The sequence below is a fragment of the Macaca nemestrina genome, chromosome 2 (genome assembly GCF_043159975.1).
Source record: "Macaca nemestrina isolate mMacNem1 chromosome 2, mMacNem.hap1, whole genome shotgun sequence".
Classification (NCBI taxonomy): Eukaryota; Metazoa; Chordata; class Mammalia; order Primates; family Cercopithecidae; genus Macaca; species Macaca nemestrina.
The window spans coordinates 125095845-125112454 of NC_092126.1; the positions used below are offsets into that span (position 1 = coordinate 125095845).

The following is a 16610-nucleotide window of genomic DNA, read 5'->3' on the forward strand; positions in this document are numbered from 1 at the left end:
GATCCATCATTGTACTCTTCTGAGCATGTTTCCTTGTCTATTAAATGGGGAAAATAATTCTCACAGCTGGCAGTATCGTAAGGACTCCATGAGAGAACGGAGCATGGACTTAGGAAGGTATGCTCCCATAAGGCCTGGGGGCTTGCCCTTTTTGTTCGAGGCTGTGTTCCCAGTGTGTCCCTCAAACAGTAGGTGCTCAATACATTTGTTGAATGAGTAAGCAGTTTATGGCATGAATTCAGCACAATGCCTGGTAGACAGTAAGCATTCCACAAAGGAGAGTTTTTACTGTCCATTTCAGAGGAGGAAAGTCACCTGAGGACGCTGACACAAGTGTTCCAAGAGTTTTTCCCATTTTATCACTCGACATTAAGAAGGTAGTCAGGGATGCTGGGGTAATCTAACTTAGGAACGAATATCCCTCAATACAACACTTCCAAGAAAAATGGCCCTCGCCATCTTTTATAAAGAAGTCAGGATTCCAATAAAACCAGGAAGGACTACATTCCAAAACAAACAAACTCCACTCATTCCCCACCCTAGGGGAGGGTGTTCACCCTTGTTCTGCTAAAGATAGAGCTAGGGCCCTCCCCAGGAACTTCCTGGCTTTTATTAGTTTGTAATCCCAAACGTAACTTTTCAAAGGTTTTTCTTTTGGAAGTGTGGGTGTGAAACCGCTTCCCTAATCACATCGAGCGGGAGGATCTCCAGCCATCTGTACATTATTTGAAAACCTAGCATCCGGTTGGGATGTTTGGGTGGGTGGAGGACCCTGCCGTGTTGGGATAAAACAGCAGGGACACGTTTAAAACACGTCAAGAGCCGTGCGCGGTGGCTCACGCCTTAATCTCAGCACTTTGGGAGGCTGAGGCAGGCGGATCACAACGTCAGGAGTTCGAGACCAGCCTGGCCAATATGGTGAAACCCCGTCTCTACCAAAAAAACAAACCAACAAAACAACAACAACAACAACAAAAATAGTCGGGCGTGGTGGCGGGCGCCTGTAGTCCCAGCTACTCGGGAGGCTGAGGCAGGAGAGTCGCCTGAACCCGGGAGGCGAAGGTAGCAGTGACCCGAGATCGAGCCACTGGACTCCAACCTGGGCGACGGAGCGAGACTCCGTCAGAAAACAAAACAATCCCACGTCAAGATCGCTTTGAAACACGGGCAGAAAAACTAGGCAAAAATTTTCAAACGGCTAATTACCTTGGCTCAGTTACACATTTAATCAAAAGCCCGCCTCCCCCACTTTTAGCCCCAGCGTATGAATGTAAAATAGGGCGCTTAGAAGTCTAAGCGATAAAGATCTTCTGACCGAGAGCGAAGGGACAAAACTCATTACAGATAAGCCTAGTCCTCCCATTTCCCCCGGACGCCTCTCCCGGATTGCTAAAGCAGCAGCAGCTCCCCGAGTGGCTGCCAGGAAATCAGTACGGCCCCGCGGCAATGCTTTCACCCTGCAGGGGGTAAGAGGCGCACTTCCTGCGCTCTCCCCGCGGCTAAGCCGGGGTGCGGGAACCTTCTCCAGAGAAGCTGCGAGTTGGGGAAACTCCGCCACCGATCCATCGTGGCGCGGAGAAAGGAGATGTGGGGCTCGGAAGGGCTAGATTTCGCAATCCTGGGTTCGATATTCCTCCCCTCCCCCACTTTCCCCAGCCTTGGACTGGGCCAATGAAAGCCTGAAAAGGAAAAAAAAAAAAAAAAAAAAAAAAAAATTAAATCTCAACGTAGCAGGAGTGCAAAGGCCGCTCGGCTTTGTTTCCCGGCGGGGGAATGCGCTGTGTTGGACGCGCGAACAGGGGCCGCGGACGGGTGAGCCCCACCGCGGCAACTGCCAGGAGGTGAAGCCGAACAGGAAACCCCATCGCTTTAAAAAGGCAGCTGTCCGCCCTCCGCCTTTCCCCGCGCCCGGGCCAGGGGCCCGGGATCCGCGAGCTACGCGGACGGGGGATCTCGCCAAACCCGAGCAACGTGCGGCGTCTTTTAAGAGCTCAAACAACGGGAATCCTGCAAAAGACACGCCGGTTCCAGAAGGCAGCCTCCCTCCTCTCTCCGAGCACGGGCTACAATCGCCCCCAGTCCTCAAACTGTCCCAGTAGAGGCCGCAGCCACCGGTGCCGCGCGGAGAAAGCGGAGCCGAGGGACCCCGTGCTAGGCGGGAGCCGAGCGCGGCTGCTTTAAGAGCGCGGAGAGCGCGCGCCCGCCAGCTGGCCCGGGCTGCGCGCCCCCGCCACCACCGCGCGCCCCCTGCTCGCTCGCTCGTTCGCTCGCCGGCTTTAAAGTCTCTGCCAGGATCCATGCTCACATGTTACTTCCTGTATGGAGGCATGGCCAGTTTCCAGCCCCGCGCTCTTCGTTCCTCCCCAGCCTGCGCCGGAGCCACAACTTTCAGGAGCATGGACTGAAGGCGCCCTCGCCCCAGCGCCCCTCTGAGATCCTTTGTGTTTTCCTCCGTTTCCTCCGGCCGTTTCTATTTTGGGGGGCTCTCCGCTCCCCCCGCCTCTCCCCTCCCCTCCCCTCTCGCAAACATGCCTCCTTCCTTCCCGGGGCCCTGGAAGGAGCTGCCTGCCTGAAGCCCGGAGACGCCGCGCCGCGCTCAGCCCCGCCGCCGCCCGCCGGCTCTCGGGCTGTGCTGCGCTGCCGACTCAAGTTGGGGATCCTCGGCTGCTCGCCGCCGCCGCCGCCGCCTGCGGTCCCTGCCTGCCCCGGGCCCGGGGCATCGCCGCCGGCCGCCGACTTCGCGCCCTGTCCGCTCGGCTCTCTCGTTTTTGAACGGAAAGCAGCCCTTCTCCGCCGAGAGGATCGTCCCCAGCGTGGCTCTGCGTTCCCGGTCACTTTTTGAGATTTTCCGGGGGGCGCTCGGCGGCTTCCCGGATTCCAAGGGGACTCGGGCCGCCGAGCGCGGGGGGCCCGTGGAGCGGGCGAGCCGGGGAAGCGCCCCGGCTTAGCGGAGGCTCGCACGGAGGCAAGAACTTATTCAACAAGTTTATCCCCCTGCTTTCCTCTTTTCGATGTGCGTTTTCGGACATGCGGAGGTTACTGGAACCGTGTTGGTGGATTTTGTTCCTGAAAATCACCAGTTCCGTGCTCCATTATGTCGTGTGCTTCCCCGGTGAGTGCCGGCCGCCGAGGGGACGCGGCCCCGGCCGGCGCGCGTTGGGGATGCAGAGTTGTCGCCTGGGCGCGGACCTCCGGCGCCCGTCCGGGAGACCCTGGAGAGGGTGGAGGGTGGCCCGGCGCCCGGGGAGTAGAGAAGGATCTGCTCCGCTGGCTTGGGCGCTGTTTAGGGAGGCTGGCTGGTGGTCGAGGAAGGTGGAGGCAGGGGCCGGCCGGGGAGGGGCTGGGGGACGCGGGGATCTGCTCCCGTTCCGTTTTGGGGGGCCTGGGGAGCTGGAATCGGGAGGAAGGGGTATTTCCTTTGCTGACTCGTCGCCGATCGGGAGAATTCGAGTTGTGGGGCGGTTGGGGAGACTGAGGCCATGGAAAGGATGCTTCTGTGGGTTTTGGGGGACCCGGGATGAGCCCCCTCGCTCTGGCGGGTATTGAAGGAGCTCAGAAGGTGGGGGTTTGCTTTGCTGTTCTCCACCCTTTTGGGAAGGCTAGGTTTCGGGGAATGGAAGTCGGAGGCTGGCCGCGGAGGACTGAAGATGTGGGGAGCAGCCTGCGTTCTGGGGTCGGGGGCGCCCTCCCCCGTTCTCGGGGCTGGGGCGCGGGCAGCCCTTCGGTGCCGGCGTGAGGCAGCCTCCTTGGGTGCAGTGAGAGGGCAGGGCGCAGGCGACTAGGGGAGATCCGTGTCTCCCCTAGCCCCGACCGTGGCCCCTTCCCTCCGCTGCTCTGCTCGATTGGATTGCCGGGGTCTGGACGCGGGGAGGGGGCGGGGGCGGGTCGGCGGCCGGGTTGCAGTTCGCGCTTGGGCGGATTTTTTCCTGTCTCGCGCGCCTTGCCTACCTTCATCTTTGCCCTTTTGCAGGCTGTTCGCGGCTGGCAGACCCAGAGCCGCCCCTTTCTGGCCAGGTTAAGACAGGAACAATATTGGCCATTGATAACGAGAATAAATCACCGCACGTAACGGTGTGAGGCTCGGCGACCCTCCACTTCCAGCCCTCAGCTGGCAAGCCCCCTCTTCTCTCCTCTGGGGAGGGCAGAGGCCAGCTGCCTCCCTCTCCTCTCTTGCAGGTCCCCTGGGCAGCAGCCCCGAACTCCCTCGTAGCTGTCCTGCTCCCTCCCTGGGGGTGGAGGCCAAGTCCTGCCCTAGCCCGGGGAAGGTCTGGAAGAAAGGGGGCGATTGGCTTTTCATCCCTCGCTCCCCTAAGGACAGAGAATTCCCCGTTTTTCTGTCCTCTCATTCGTCGGCTCCTGGATACCCGGAGGTGGAGGTTATCTGAATCAAGAAAAAGAGGAACGTGCCTCGAGGTCTCCGCTCTGCTTGGTTACAGCCGCCTGTCCCCGGGCGGCTGGAGCGCCCGTTTTTGGTGCAGCGGGTCCCTTAGTCCCGTCGTGCGCCGTGGAGCAGGGCGCGGGAGCCCTCGTCGCTCTCGGGGATCCCTCTCGGGGGACTGGCAGCGAATGCCCCCTTTGCAGAGTCGGGGATGGCCTCGAGGGGCAGAAAGGCAAAGCACCGTCTTGTCTTTTGCACCCTCTTTTCTCTCTGCGCATCCTCCTGCCTGCGGAGCGGCACGGAGCTCCAGCCCAGAAACGCAGTCCACACTCACCCTGGGGCCTGGGGTTTGCCCACTGGAGTCCTCCCTCTACGGTAGTGTAGGCCATGGGGACACCTCCCGTTAGAAACAGCTGCCTTCATTCACTTAAAGACTACTGCTCACTATTTGGGTTAATCATCTCCCCCTGCTAGGCTCCCCTGCTTTACCACGGACTTGCCGGTTGAGCGGGCTCAGGTGCACACGGGTTGAGCTTTGTGAGGGCCACTCTTTAATGGGTGCAATGGGAGGCCGTGGAGGACAGACTTGCAAATTAGAGGAATTTCCAATTCCACTTCTGTCCTTGCGCTCGGGGATGCAGTCAGTGGGCTGACTGTGGTTTTCTTTTCCCTGGTGTTTGAGGAAGCTTGAGATCCAAAATGGGACTACCAGGGAGCGTGCTTTCGTGGGGCTTGGACCATTTTCGTCTTCTCATTTTCTTTTCGCGCCCACGCTGCGAGGTAAATAGCCCCTTTCCTGGTCCGGGAGCCGAGGGGTGTCGGAAAGGGAAAGGACAGTGGTGGGAGGCGTAGGGAAGGGGGCGGTTTGGTTTGGAAAAGTGCAGCCCGAGAGAGGGAGCAGCAGGCTTTGGAGCACGGCAAAGTTAAAAAATATCAGAGCTTTGGGAGAAGCTGGCTTTCCGTTTTCCGAGGTTGCCGCGGCGCCGCTGGACCTCAGGGGGCGCCCCCGAGCCACTGGTGGGGCTCCTGCCACCTCCACACTGGTCGGCCTCGGCCACTTCCAGGCCGCAGGGATGGGGAGCGCGTGCCCGGGTTCCGAGGCTCTGGGACTGCTGACGCGCCTTGGCGCGAGGAGGCGGCCTCGGCCTGGCGATGCTGCCCCGGTCTTTCTCGAAACCCGGTGGGGGCTGGAGTTCGCCTTGGGACCCCCACTTCTTGCCTGCTATAACCTCGAAAGCCCTTATCTGTTTGACACGAGGGATAAAAATGCTTCTGTTTTGGAGTAGGGTCCTCCTTGTGAGGTCTTAGCCAAAATCCTTTGTTACTTAGTATTTTTGTTTGTTTCCTCTCAGAATCATAACTCAGCATAACTCTTCAGTTGCATTTGAGTTTTCAGCTCCTGTTTAGGATGTACGGGTTAGTTGTAGTTGGGGCAGGGTTTTGGAAACACAGCCCTGGCATGATCTTTTTCCCAGTGGATTGGAAACAGTGGGTTTTAGTCTTTGAACAGCAGTGTGGCAGGTTTGGGATCCATTCAGCGTTAATAATGCTTTAAGCGATCCTTTCCAAGTGCAAAGCCAAGAGTGTTACCAAACATGGTATTACGCATATTACGTTTTTATATATCTTTATAAAGCACTGCAGAAATATTTACCAAAATAGCAAAATATAATGGATCCCCCACCCAACTTCAACACTCACAACTCAATCTTTCATGTCTTCCTCCCCAACACCTTGTTATTTTAAAGCAAATCCTACACATAGTTCATTCAAACTGATACATATCTCCAATCACTGGGAATTTAATCGCCTCTGACACAATATAAAATGTGTTACTTGAGAGGGTTAACCTTTTATCTATTTTACGTTCTCAGGCTATTCAGCAGATTTTTTTTTTAAATTGATTTTTGTCTTTCGGCCCTCAGAGTGAAACTCTGGTTTTGATATGTTTTGTATTGTAATTACATTACATCTAGGATGCTGTCATTGGAAACACTTCAGATGGATAAGCTGAGCTGTGTACCTTGGATGTGTCAGAATTGGAGGCTCCGTCATTAACATCGGGTGAATCATGAATCTCCCTCTAAGCTGTCTCTTATTTGCATGTGCGGGCTTTAGTTCTGATGGGCATCCCTTGTGGACTTAGGAAAAGGCAAAAGTAATATTTGGAAGTCAGCAGTCTTTCTCTTTACAGGGTGTGAGCTTGTACGGGGTTTTTTTTCACTCTCCCTCATGTATCATGTTTGAAAATGAAGAATCTTTACCGAGTCTCTAAACTGGGTTCCTTTGACACAGTTATGGAATAAAATTTTTGATGTTTCCTTCTAAACGGTGTTCACATTTGAGGGTTGATGGAGTTACAGCACTAATAAAGATAGGCATACACAGGGCCTGTTGGAAATAGGGGAAGTTGCTGCTGTTGCTGGAAGAAGAAAGGTCATAGGAAAGGTTGGCTGATGTGGGAAAACTCACTACTCCATAGTGAAGCTTTGAGCATTTCCCCTTAATTATGGATCTGTTTTCACTGAATAAAAGATTATGTTGTTGTTTACATGAAGCAATCCAGGGCATGCTGACGATTTAATGCAGCAAAACAAACAGCCCTATCAGATTTGCCTTTCTATTCTAAACTGCTCCCAAGTTAGCAAAGTAGAATCAGTCATATTCCTGTGTGCCGATTGAAAGTAATTTTCTTGGCATTCACCTGAGATCACTTAAAATGCCCTAGAGTAGTTATTCGGGAGCCTCTCCTACTCCCTTGCCTCCCTTCCTTTTCCTGGAGACTTCTTTTCTTTTTTTGAGGTGGAGTCTCACTCTGTCACCCAGGCTGGAGTGTAGTAGTGAGATCCTAGCTCATTGTAACCTCTGCTTCCCAGGTTCAAGCGATTCTCCTGCCTCAGCCTCCTGAGTAGCTGGATCTACAGGCGCGTGCTACTATGCCCAGCTAATTTTTGTATTTTTGTAGAGACAGGGTTTCGCCATGTTGGCCAGGGTGGTCTTGAACTCGACCTCAGGTCATCTGCCCACCTTGGCCTCCCGAAGTGCTGGGATTACATTTCTACTGGGCTGTTGCTTTAACACTTTGCTTTTACAGTGAAACGTTGTTTGTTCTTTTTAAATCTGGATTTCCATTCAGCATGTGACAATGAAATGCCATTTCTAGGCAGGATGAAGATTACAATATGTGTACATTCTGAATTAAGAGATTTAAACAATTGTAATTAATACTGTCATCCTGGGTTACATTTCATGTGGTCACATTCCATAACCCAGAGTTTATGGGAAAAATTTAGGGCATCTGAAGTTGCCTCTAAAGCACTTGATGCCCTGAAATTAGCCCTTTGTTTGCTTTGGTTCAAAGTTGACCTCTGTTAGATGTTGATGGTGGTCCCTCAAATTGTTTTTGGCTGTATCCTGTTTAGAGAATAAAATGGGCTGTTTTATTAATATGGAAGCCAAGAAGTACACTGCTCCCCACCTTTAGTTCTCCACCTGAGCTTGATCTAGGTTAAGCAGCCACTGATGAGGGAGTGGCTCAGGAGGGGCTGAGAAGAGCCTGCTCTGTGAGGGCTTCTTTTGGGATTTGGCAATAGTCACTGAATTTGTCCCAGAATGAGGTTGCCTGTGCAAATGATTAAAAGATAAGGCTGGGCACTGTGGCTCACTCCTATAATCACAGTGCTTTGGGAGGCAGTAGGGTTGCTGGAGCCCAAGAGTTCGAGACCAGCCAGGGCAACATAGGGAGACCCTGCCTCTACAAATAATAAAACACTAATTAGCTGGGGGCACTCTTTAGTCCCCACTACTTGGGAGACTAAGGTGGGAGGACTGCTTGAGCCCATGAGGTTGAGGCCGCAGTGTACTGTGATCATGCCACTGCACTCTAGCTTGAGTGAGACACAGTGAGACCCTGTCTCCAAAAAAAAAAAAAAAAAAAACCAAAGTCCATTTGCCAGTCTGAGAAATGGGCCCAACCATCTTGCTTGGAAACGAACTACATCCAGGACTAGGGCAACGTTCTGTGCACTTAAAAAATCAACTGTACTTGTGTAAAAAAGAGTTATCTGATACGGACTTTGCTTTGACTTATTTTTGGTATTGTGTTTATGTGGAGTTGTAACCAACAAAATCAATAAAAAGATAAGTATATTCCAGAAACCTGTATTTACTTCCCGTTGCTTTTCCCTACAATTTGCCTGTTGCAAATTTCTAAGAACTCAGGATTGTTAATGGCTCTTTAAAAAATGTCTTAAAGTAATATAGGTAAATTTCACTTTCAGGAAAGTCTGTGATGATTGAGATGTAGAACAGATAAATTTGTGGTTTACTCAGTGCGAAAGGATTGTTAGGCGTAAGTGATGGCTGTGCAAGATTGCTTTAAGTAGCTAGAGGGCTTCTTGAGTGATTGTCCCCTCCTATTGGGACAACTATAATTGGAGGGACCATTTTACCTGGTATCATTTGTAGGAAGATATTTGGTATTTTGACAGAAAAATATATTCTGTGTGTGATAGCTTGCTGGATCTATGCAGGCCCAAGGTTTTATGATTGCAGCCCTTAATACAACTATTAAAAAATTTTTGTTTTTGGTCAGGTGCAGTGGCTCATGCCTGTAATCCCAGCACTTTGGGAGTCTGAGGCGGGTGGAACATGAGGTCAAGAGATCAAGACCATCCTGGCCAACATAGTGAAACCCCGTCTCTACTACAAATACAAAAATTAGCTGGGCGTGGTGGTGCGTACCTGTAGTCACAGCTACTTGGGAGGCTGAGGTGGGAGAATCGCTTGAACCCAGGAGGCGGAGGTTGCAGTGAGTTGAGATGGCACTACTGCACTGCAGCCTGGGTGACAGAGCAAGACTCCGTCTCAAAAAAAAAAAAAAAAAAAATTTTGTTTTAAGTGCTTCCAGGGATAGGAAGAGGAATGACAGATGATGAGGTTTCTATATGTGCCTGGTTTCTCTTTTGGAAACCTCCCAAACAGAATTGGGTTGTGTTTCACTTGTACTTGGGGTGGATGTGGGGAGGGAGGTAACTTACATATTGAATGAAAACTTTGATGTGTGTCAGCCAGTTGGTGAGAGTTAACCATACTGTTTTGTCAGCATGTAGCTGGAAGAAATCTTTTAGGATTCTGGAACTTGTTAATGCTTTTTTATTTGTTTTCTAAACTAGGTAGCTATTGAGAGTTATACAGAATATAGCAAAGTAGGTAAGAATATGGCCTCTGGAGCCAGCCTACCTCTGCCATTGCTAGCTGTGCTACCTTGGAAAAGTTACATACCCTCTCTGTGCCTAATTTTTTTCTTCCTCTGTGAAATGGGGTGGTGATAGAAGCCTGACTCCTAGAGTCTTTGTGAGGCTGGAATGAGAATGCATATAAGGACTTAGCGCTATGCATGGTAAATAGTAAGTGCTCAATAGCCATTTTTTTAAATCAAAAGTTTTATAGGTTTATTTTTGTAGAGACAGGGGCTCTCCCTGTGTTGCCCAGGCTGGTCTTAAACTCCTGACCTCAAGTGATCCTCCTACCTCAACTTCCCAAAGCGCTAGGATTACAGGCCTGAGCCATTGCTCGTGGCCGCCGTTTTTATTTTATGTGTTCTTAAGAGATTTGGATAGGAGTGTATGGAAGGAGGACAGTGGAATTGAAAAGGACGACTGTATGTATAGACAACTTTTTAAAAAAATGGTGTAAACATATGTGATGGGTTTTTGTATCTGTCTTTGCTGTTGAGGATGAGGAGGAGTGGGGATCAGCATGAGGACATCCTATGTAAGATTACTAACAGGTTACATTTTGAAGTTTAAAGAAATGAGAAAGCCCTCATGAAGTCTGAGATTGCCCACATTGCAAAGGAGGTCTCTGCTTTCTCAGCTTAGAGTGGGAAAAATGCTTTCTGCGGGCTTAAAATGTGTCTGATGAATCTTCCAAATCCCTGTGTAGAAAGAATCGTCTGGTCCTGCATCCTGAGATGTTAATTCCTCTTCTCAGGCCTTATGGACGGTGTGGTAATGGAGGAAAATAGGTTACTCATTACTGGGATTCACTTTGGCTCCACTGATGGGAAGCAAACAGTAGTTGGGTGTTTGCTTTTGTTTTACACTTGTGTAACACTTGAACACATTCATGTCCTGTCTCTATATTTTCATGGATTCAGAGCTACAGAGCATATGAGAGAGAACCAAACACTCATGCACACCTCGTGCCCTCTAATCTTTTCTTTTTTCTTTTTGCAGACTGAAATCAGCATGATATTTTTCTGGCCAAACAACAAAATGTGATTTTAAACTACTCAGTTTAGCTATTTTTGGGGAGTAGCAAAGTGACACAGTTGGCTGCTGAATTCTAGCAACTAAAAAAGAAAAAAATGAAAGCATAGTTCATGGAATATGTAACACTTCCATGTAAGAAAATAGGACAACTGGTCTTATTTTTGGGTCTGTGATACTATCTTTCTAAGTGAGTGAAGCAGGGTGTTGTATAATGCAGTGGATATACTTTTGAGGAATTCATACTAGTTACAATATACATCTAAGAGGTATTTGAGTTATCATACCATTACTGCCTCATGAATCCTGCAGTGCACTTAAATCAGATCCGCTCATTAATTGGGAATGATTTGGGTAGGGGACACAGCCATAAGCAATTGACCAAGCATACAAGCATAGTCTAGATTAGTGAGGAAATATTACTGACTTTTTAAGGTTGTCTCGAGAACTTTTTAAGAATTGTGAAAAGGATTTATTTACAAAGCAGTGGTTATTTATGAGTTCTACCTGTTTTTTAAAATGACACTTTTCCAGAAGCGTTTCTCTAGTAAACGTGAAGGCTTAGCTCTGTCCGTGGGTAGCTAAGGGTGGTTACCCATGGGTGGTTACCTAACATCTTGTGGAAGTGGGATTGGGTAGCGCTGGGGATCTGGGAGTTTCAGATATACATATCTCTTATTCAGAATCCACACCAAAACCCCAGAGACCTGGGTTGAAATTCTTAGTTCATTACATCATTTACCTTGGGCAAATGGGCCTCACCCTTTTAATCTATAAAATGGGAATAATAATTATAGCCTACGCTTACCAGGCACATGTGATCTCTGCCCCATACTTGAGCATTTTATATGCTTTTAATCATCCCTGGAAGTAGAAACCGTGATTATTTCCACTGTAGGGTGAAGAAACTAAAGTTGAAGAAGGTAGGTCCAAGGTCACCGGGCTAGTGAGGCGTAGGGGTGTTGGCGGGGGCGGTGGGGGGTTGGGGGGGCACGGTGGTGATTGTAATATGTTTCTCTAATCATTGCTCAGGGTTTTTTTTTTTTTTTTTCCAGATAGAAAAATTTTTTTTTTTTTTTTTTTGAAGAGCGTATGGAAACTAATTTTCCTAATTGCACAGGAGGGCCAATTGAAAGATCTAGCTTTTTATGTATTTCACCCTATTTTCCCATATAAGCAAGTGCCATAAACACTGGGTGAAATACTGTACTTGTTACAATTAAATAAGTACGTAATGCAATTAGTATAGGATTTTATTTGGTTACGTTGAAGAGATGACCTTTCAGCAAATTACTTTAGCTTCTGAATAAGCTGATAATAACTGTGGATAGAGACTGAATTTGTTGGTGGTGAGTTTTTTTGACACTACTCCTCTTCCAAATTACCTAAATTGATTTGCTTTGTAATTTGAGAACTTTTGTTTGGGGCTTTGAATATGGTTACTTTGTAATAATGCGGTATTTTTACTGTCCCATGTATATCATCTAAGTGTGGGCAGCAGGCTGTGAATCATAACTTCAGGAAAGGTCTGAGGGTGTTGTGTTTGGCAAGAGATGGCTTGGATTCTGCATTTTTCCTCTGGAGTTTGGAACTAGCCATGGGAGCCAGCCAAACCAGCTGTGGGATCTTGGGCAAGACCCTCAATTTCTTTGGGGTTGTTTTCCTCACCCTTCACTAAATGGCTTCTAAATTTTTTTTCTGGAATTTTAGAGATTGTTGATTCTAGGCTAGGCAGTTTGGAAGGGTTATGGTCTTTTTGCAATATGCAAGTCAGATGCCCGGGACGCACTGTGATCTGTGAGGTGCACTTGTTGACTTTTTCCTGTGAGGGTTTGCTTCCTAAAGCATTGAGAACCCTTCCATTATCTTGCTAACCTTGCTACAGATTATCCTGAGGGAGTAGCAGACAAGGTGGTAAGTGGAACTTGGTTAATGGAATGCCTATAAGCTATTTTTTGTTGTTGTTTTTCAAACATGAAACCTTATTTCTCCTGGAGACCCAAGTAAAAAAACAAAAAAACAAAAAAAAAACGGAGATTTGCTCATGCCAACAAAATTATGTGTAGCCTTTAAAACTATCTAATGTGATTTATGATTGGAGTGGTGGGGGCAGACGTCTTTGTCTAAAATGAGAAACAAAGCTACTTCCGGATCTTGTGTCTGGAGAGGAGAAATGGAGAAAGGACAGGCATTTGGGTTATCTGGAATTCTACAGATGTTCTTTTGGCCATACTGTGTTTAAAAGAAAAAAATAAAATAAAAAGAATGTGTTAAAAATCAGTCATTTGGCATTCATGCCATCAACAAGTTTCTGTGTGCCTAGAGCATGCCAGGCACTGTTCTAGGCACTGGGGAGACAATGGTGACCAAAACAGATGGAAGCCCCGGCCCTCATGAGAGCTTTCCATGAAAGTCTGGGTTATTCTTGAACAATAGGAAGGTCTAACAGCCTAGGGCCTATGCTCTTGCTAGGCAACAACATTAACCTGAAATTAAATAGTGCTACCCCTTGGGATGGGGCACACACCTGGCCCGTAGTGGTTATTTACAATACTCAGCTGGTCCCTGGAGGTGTTTGCCACCCAAGCATAGGTGGATTTTCCTGAGGGACAGATTTTTTCTTTGGACTTGTTTGGGGTTTTGTATTGCCTGGATTGGTCACGTGTAACCAGGTGTGTGTGCACATGCACTAGTGCGTACAGGTGCATTGCTGCCTGATGACTTGACTTCTTTCCTATCAATCTCGCTTATGAAGCTGAAGCTCAGCTCTCCTGGCTGTGTCCTTTTCTGGCTTTACAAATGGCCTGCTGCTTGGATATTGCACAGTCATGTGTTGACTTCCCTGGTTGATCTGAATTTCTGTTAGCTTGTTCAATTAAAACAAAAGTGTGTTTTGAAAAATCGCTTATTTAAGAGCTGGTTCTCTTGATCACTTTCTTGTTATCAGATGGCCCAATAAGGGGTATGATGTGGGGGGACAAGGGGGGAAAGCCAGTGACTAATGGAGTAGGATCTGAGTACATTAATATTGGAGATGCCTTATTGGTGGGTCCCTTGCTGCCTAGTTTTTTTACACGATATTGCTGCCCTCCTAATTTTTGCACATGGATTTCCAATAAATGATAGAAATAGTGCACATTTTAATTTTTACAACAACAACATGTGAAAGCTTGAACTTTGTACACAATAGAGTGGCTAGCTTTTGACTATTACAGATGTATGATTTGAGGGGATGATTCCTTCACCCTTGTTTTAGTACATGTTCATTAAGTGGTTGCTGTAATATGTAATACATTTACATGAATTCCCCACATATGATTCAGAGCCAAATTAGACTATGTTCTTTGACGGCAGGACCACATTCCTCCTTGTGCTGTATCTTTGGTGTGTTGGTAGCAGTAGTCATGTTTGAGGGCTGACAGAATGAGTAGATAATGCTCTTCAAATGGTTATAGAATGTTTTACAAGACACTGATGTCATTGCATGTATTTTCAATATATCTCATGTTTGTATATTGTGTCTTCTTACGAGATATGCTATCCAAGGTTAATACCTTCCTCAAGATAATTCTGAGTATATATATTGTCATGGTGGTTGAAGTTTATCTTTAAAAAGAGAAAAGCTAAATTCGTACCTTCTGTTGGCCACTAAGGTATCTATTGCTGAAAACAGGATTCTGTTCTAATTAGAGGACAAATGTGTCTGGGACCGCAGGGTTATGTTTTGATGGTTGCAATGGTAGTGAACCTTTTTTTTTTTTTTTCCCCTCTCGTGGAATAATTTAAGCTAAATTCTGTGAATATGGTGCTCATTGTTTCAAAAGTGGCCTTGGATCTTAGGGTTGATTCAGGAGAAGGTAGCCTTCTTATTTCTGCTTTGTTTGTTCCAGAAACAGTGAATGAGGTATGCAGAGAGCAGCAGAGCTTGCCTCAGCTGACAGTAGAGCGTGAAAATGAATGCTGATCTGTTGCCCAGTAATGGCTTTGTGCAGGTTGGACTAGGAGAAGGGCTTGCCTGAGCTGATCATTTTTGCTTGGTTGACAAGTACTAGTTGATCACCAGATCTACTGCCCTTGATGAGACAGATGTTGGCTGGTGCATCATGGTGATTCCAGATGTGCGTAGGCAGAAGCTAAGTTTTCTAGAACACATTGCTAGTCAGTGCCTGCCCTGTTTTATCCCTCTTCCCACCAGTTGTTTTCTCTTCTACAACTAGTCATTTTCTCTTATTTACATGTGTGTGAAGGTTATGAGTGGAGGGTGCAGAAAATCTCTTGACAGTTTTAGGCACTAGCTTCTCATTTTCCCAGTCAGTTTGGTTAGAAGCTGCTGAAATTATTTCATGTGATAGAGGTTTGCATGCTAGAGGTCTTAGTTCATTGTGGGTTGCTATAACATTACCTGAGACTGGGTGGTTTATAAAGAAAAGAGGTTTATTTAGCTTCCAGTTTTACGGGCTGGGAAGTTCAAGGGCGTGGCCCTGGTGTCTGGTGAGGGCTTTTGTGCTGCATCATAACATGGCGGAGAAGGTGGAAGGGGAAGTGGACATGTGCAAAGAGAGGCAAAACCCAAGTGACGTCCTGGCTTCATAACAACCTCGCTCAAGGGAACTAATCCATTCCCACAAGAAATGACTCGGGCTTGCCAGAATGAGAACTCAGTCACTGCCTTGAGAATGGCACCAAGCCATTCATGAGGGATCCACCCTCATGACTCAGACAACTTCCACTAGGCTCCACTTTGCAGCATCACCATGTTGAGGATCAAATTTCAACAAGATTTGGTGAGGACTGACTGAAACTATAGCAGTGCATGACTCTAGCGTTAGAGATCTTTCTGAACATATTTTAGGATGTGGTTTTTCAAAGAACAACTCAGTTGCTAGTGAAGTTTCTTAACTGAAATGAGGGAGTTGCTGGTTCTTGAAATTTCTGTTGCTCCTTATGATGCGAAGTGGGGGTAAAATTGATTTCTGGGGAGTCTAGGGGAAATGTAAGCACTCTGACCACATAAACAAAGGATTTTGTGAAAGTAAACCTTATATGCCTTGGAAACTTTAAGTGGGGTTGGGGGAATGAGAGTTGAAGACAAGTGGATTCTGATGAAAGAGGCCAGTGGCAAATGTGTATTTAAAAAAATATGCATTTTTTTGCAGGTACCAGAGTGAATCCCAGCTTTGTCCTTGGCTAACTTTGGCCAGTTACTTTATTGGTTTTCTTATCTTTAAAATGGGGATAATGAGAATTTCAACCTTCTTGAATCCTTGTGAATATTAAATGAGATGTGTGTGCAAAGCACCAGAAAAGCATTAGGCACACAAAGCTTGTTTTTTTTTTTGAGGTGGAATCTCACTTTGTCACCCAGGCTGTTCAGTGGCACCATATCAGCTCGCTGAAACCTCTGCCTCTTGGGTTCAAGCAATTCTCCCTGCTTAAGCGTCCTGAGTAGCTGGAATTACAGGCGCCTGCCACCACGCCCGGCAAATTTTTGTATTACATAGAGATGAGGTTTTGCCATGTTGGCCAGGCTGGTCTTGAATTCCTGAACTCAGGTGATGTGCCTGCCTCGGCCTCCCTGGAGTTGGAGTTGATATTACAGACATGAGCCCCTGTGCCTGACTGGCACACAAAATTTTATAAATGGTAACTGTTTTTAAAAGCCAGTGCTTAAGATTCATGAAACAAAAGTGTGCATAAACATGCTCTCAATGAATGCTGTGCAACTCTTGTGAAGACATGGGAGAGAGGTGGAGCTAGGACAGCAGAGATCCCACAGCAAATAAAGTGGCAGAACCAGAATCTGAACTGGCTTTGGCTGCTGTCATGCCTTCTTCTGTGCAGAGCCAGAGTTCGATGAATTTAAGGCTCACATGGCTACCAGGAAGAATTTTTTTTTTTCATTGACAGAGGTTTAGCAAAGATGACTTTTAGGGTTTAATTTGTCCTATATCCCCCACCTT

General features: G+C 47.6%; 1 protein-coding gene across 4 annotated transcripts in view; it reads left to right on the forward strand.

Moving 5' to 3' along the window:
- The first annotated feature begins 2891 nt into the window (after positions 1-2891).
- Positions 2892-16610, forward strand: part of LOC105483138 (protein tyrosine phosphatase receptor type G) — a 745674-nt gene continuing 731955 nt past the window's right edge. For 2 of the 4 annotated variants that reach the window (XM_011743815.2, XM_071089050.1), the window contains exon 1: positions 2892-3112. In XM_011743815.2, the coding sequence (XP_011742117.2) occupies positions 3028-3112 (85 nt within the window). In that variant the 5' untranslated portion in view covers positions 2892-3027. The remainder of the gene's footprint in view (positions 3113-16610) is intronic. The other 2 variants (XM_011743832.2, XM_011743842.3) reach the window with 1 other exon arrangement.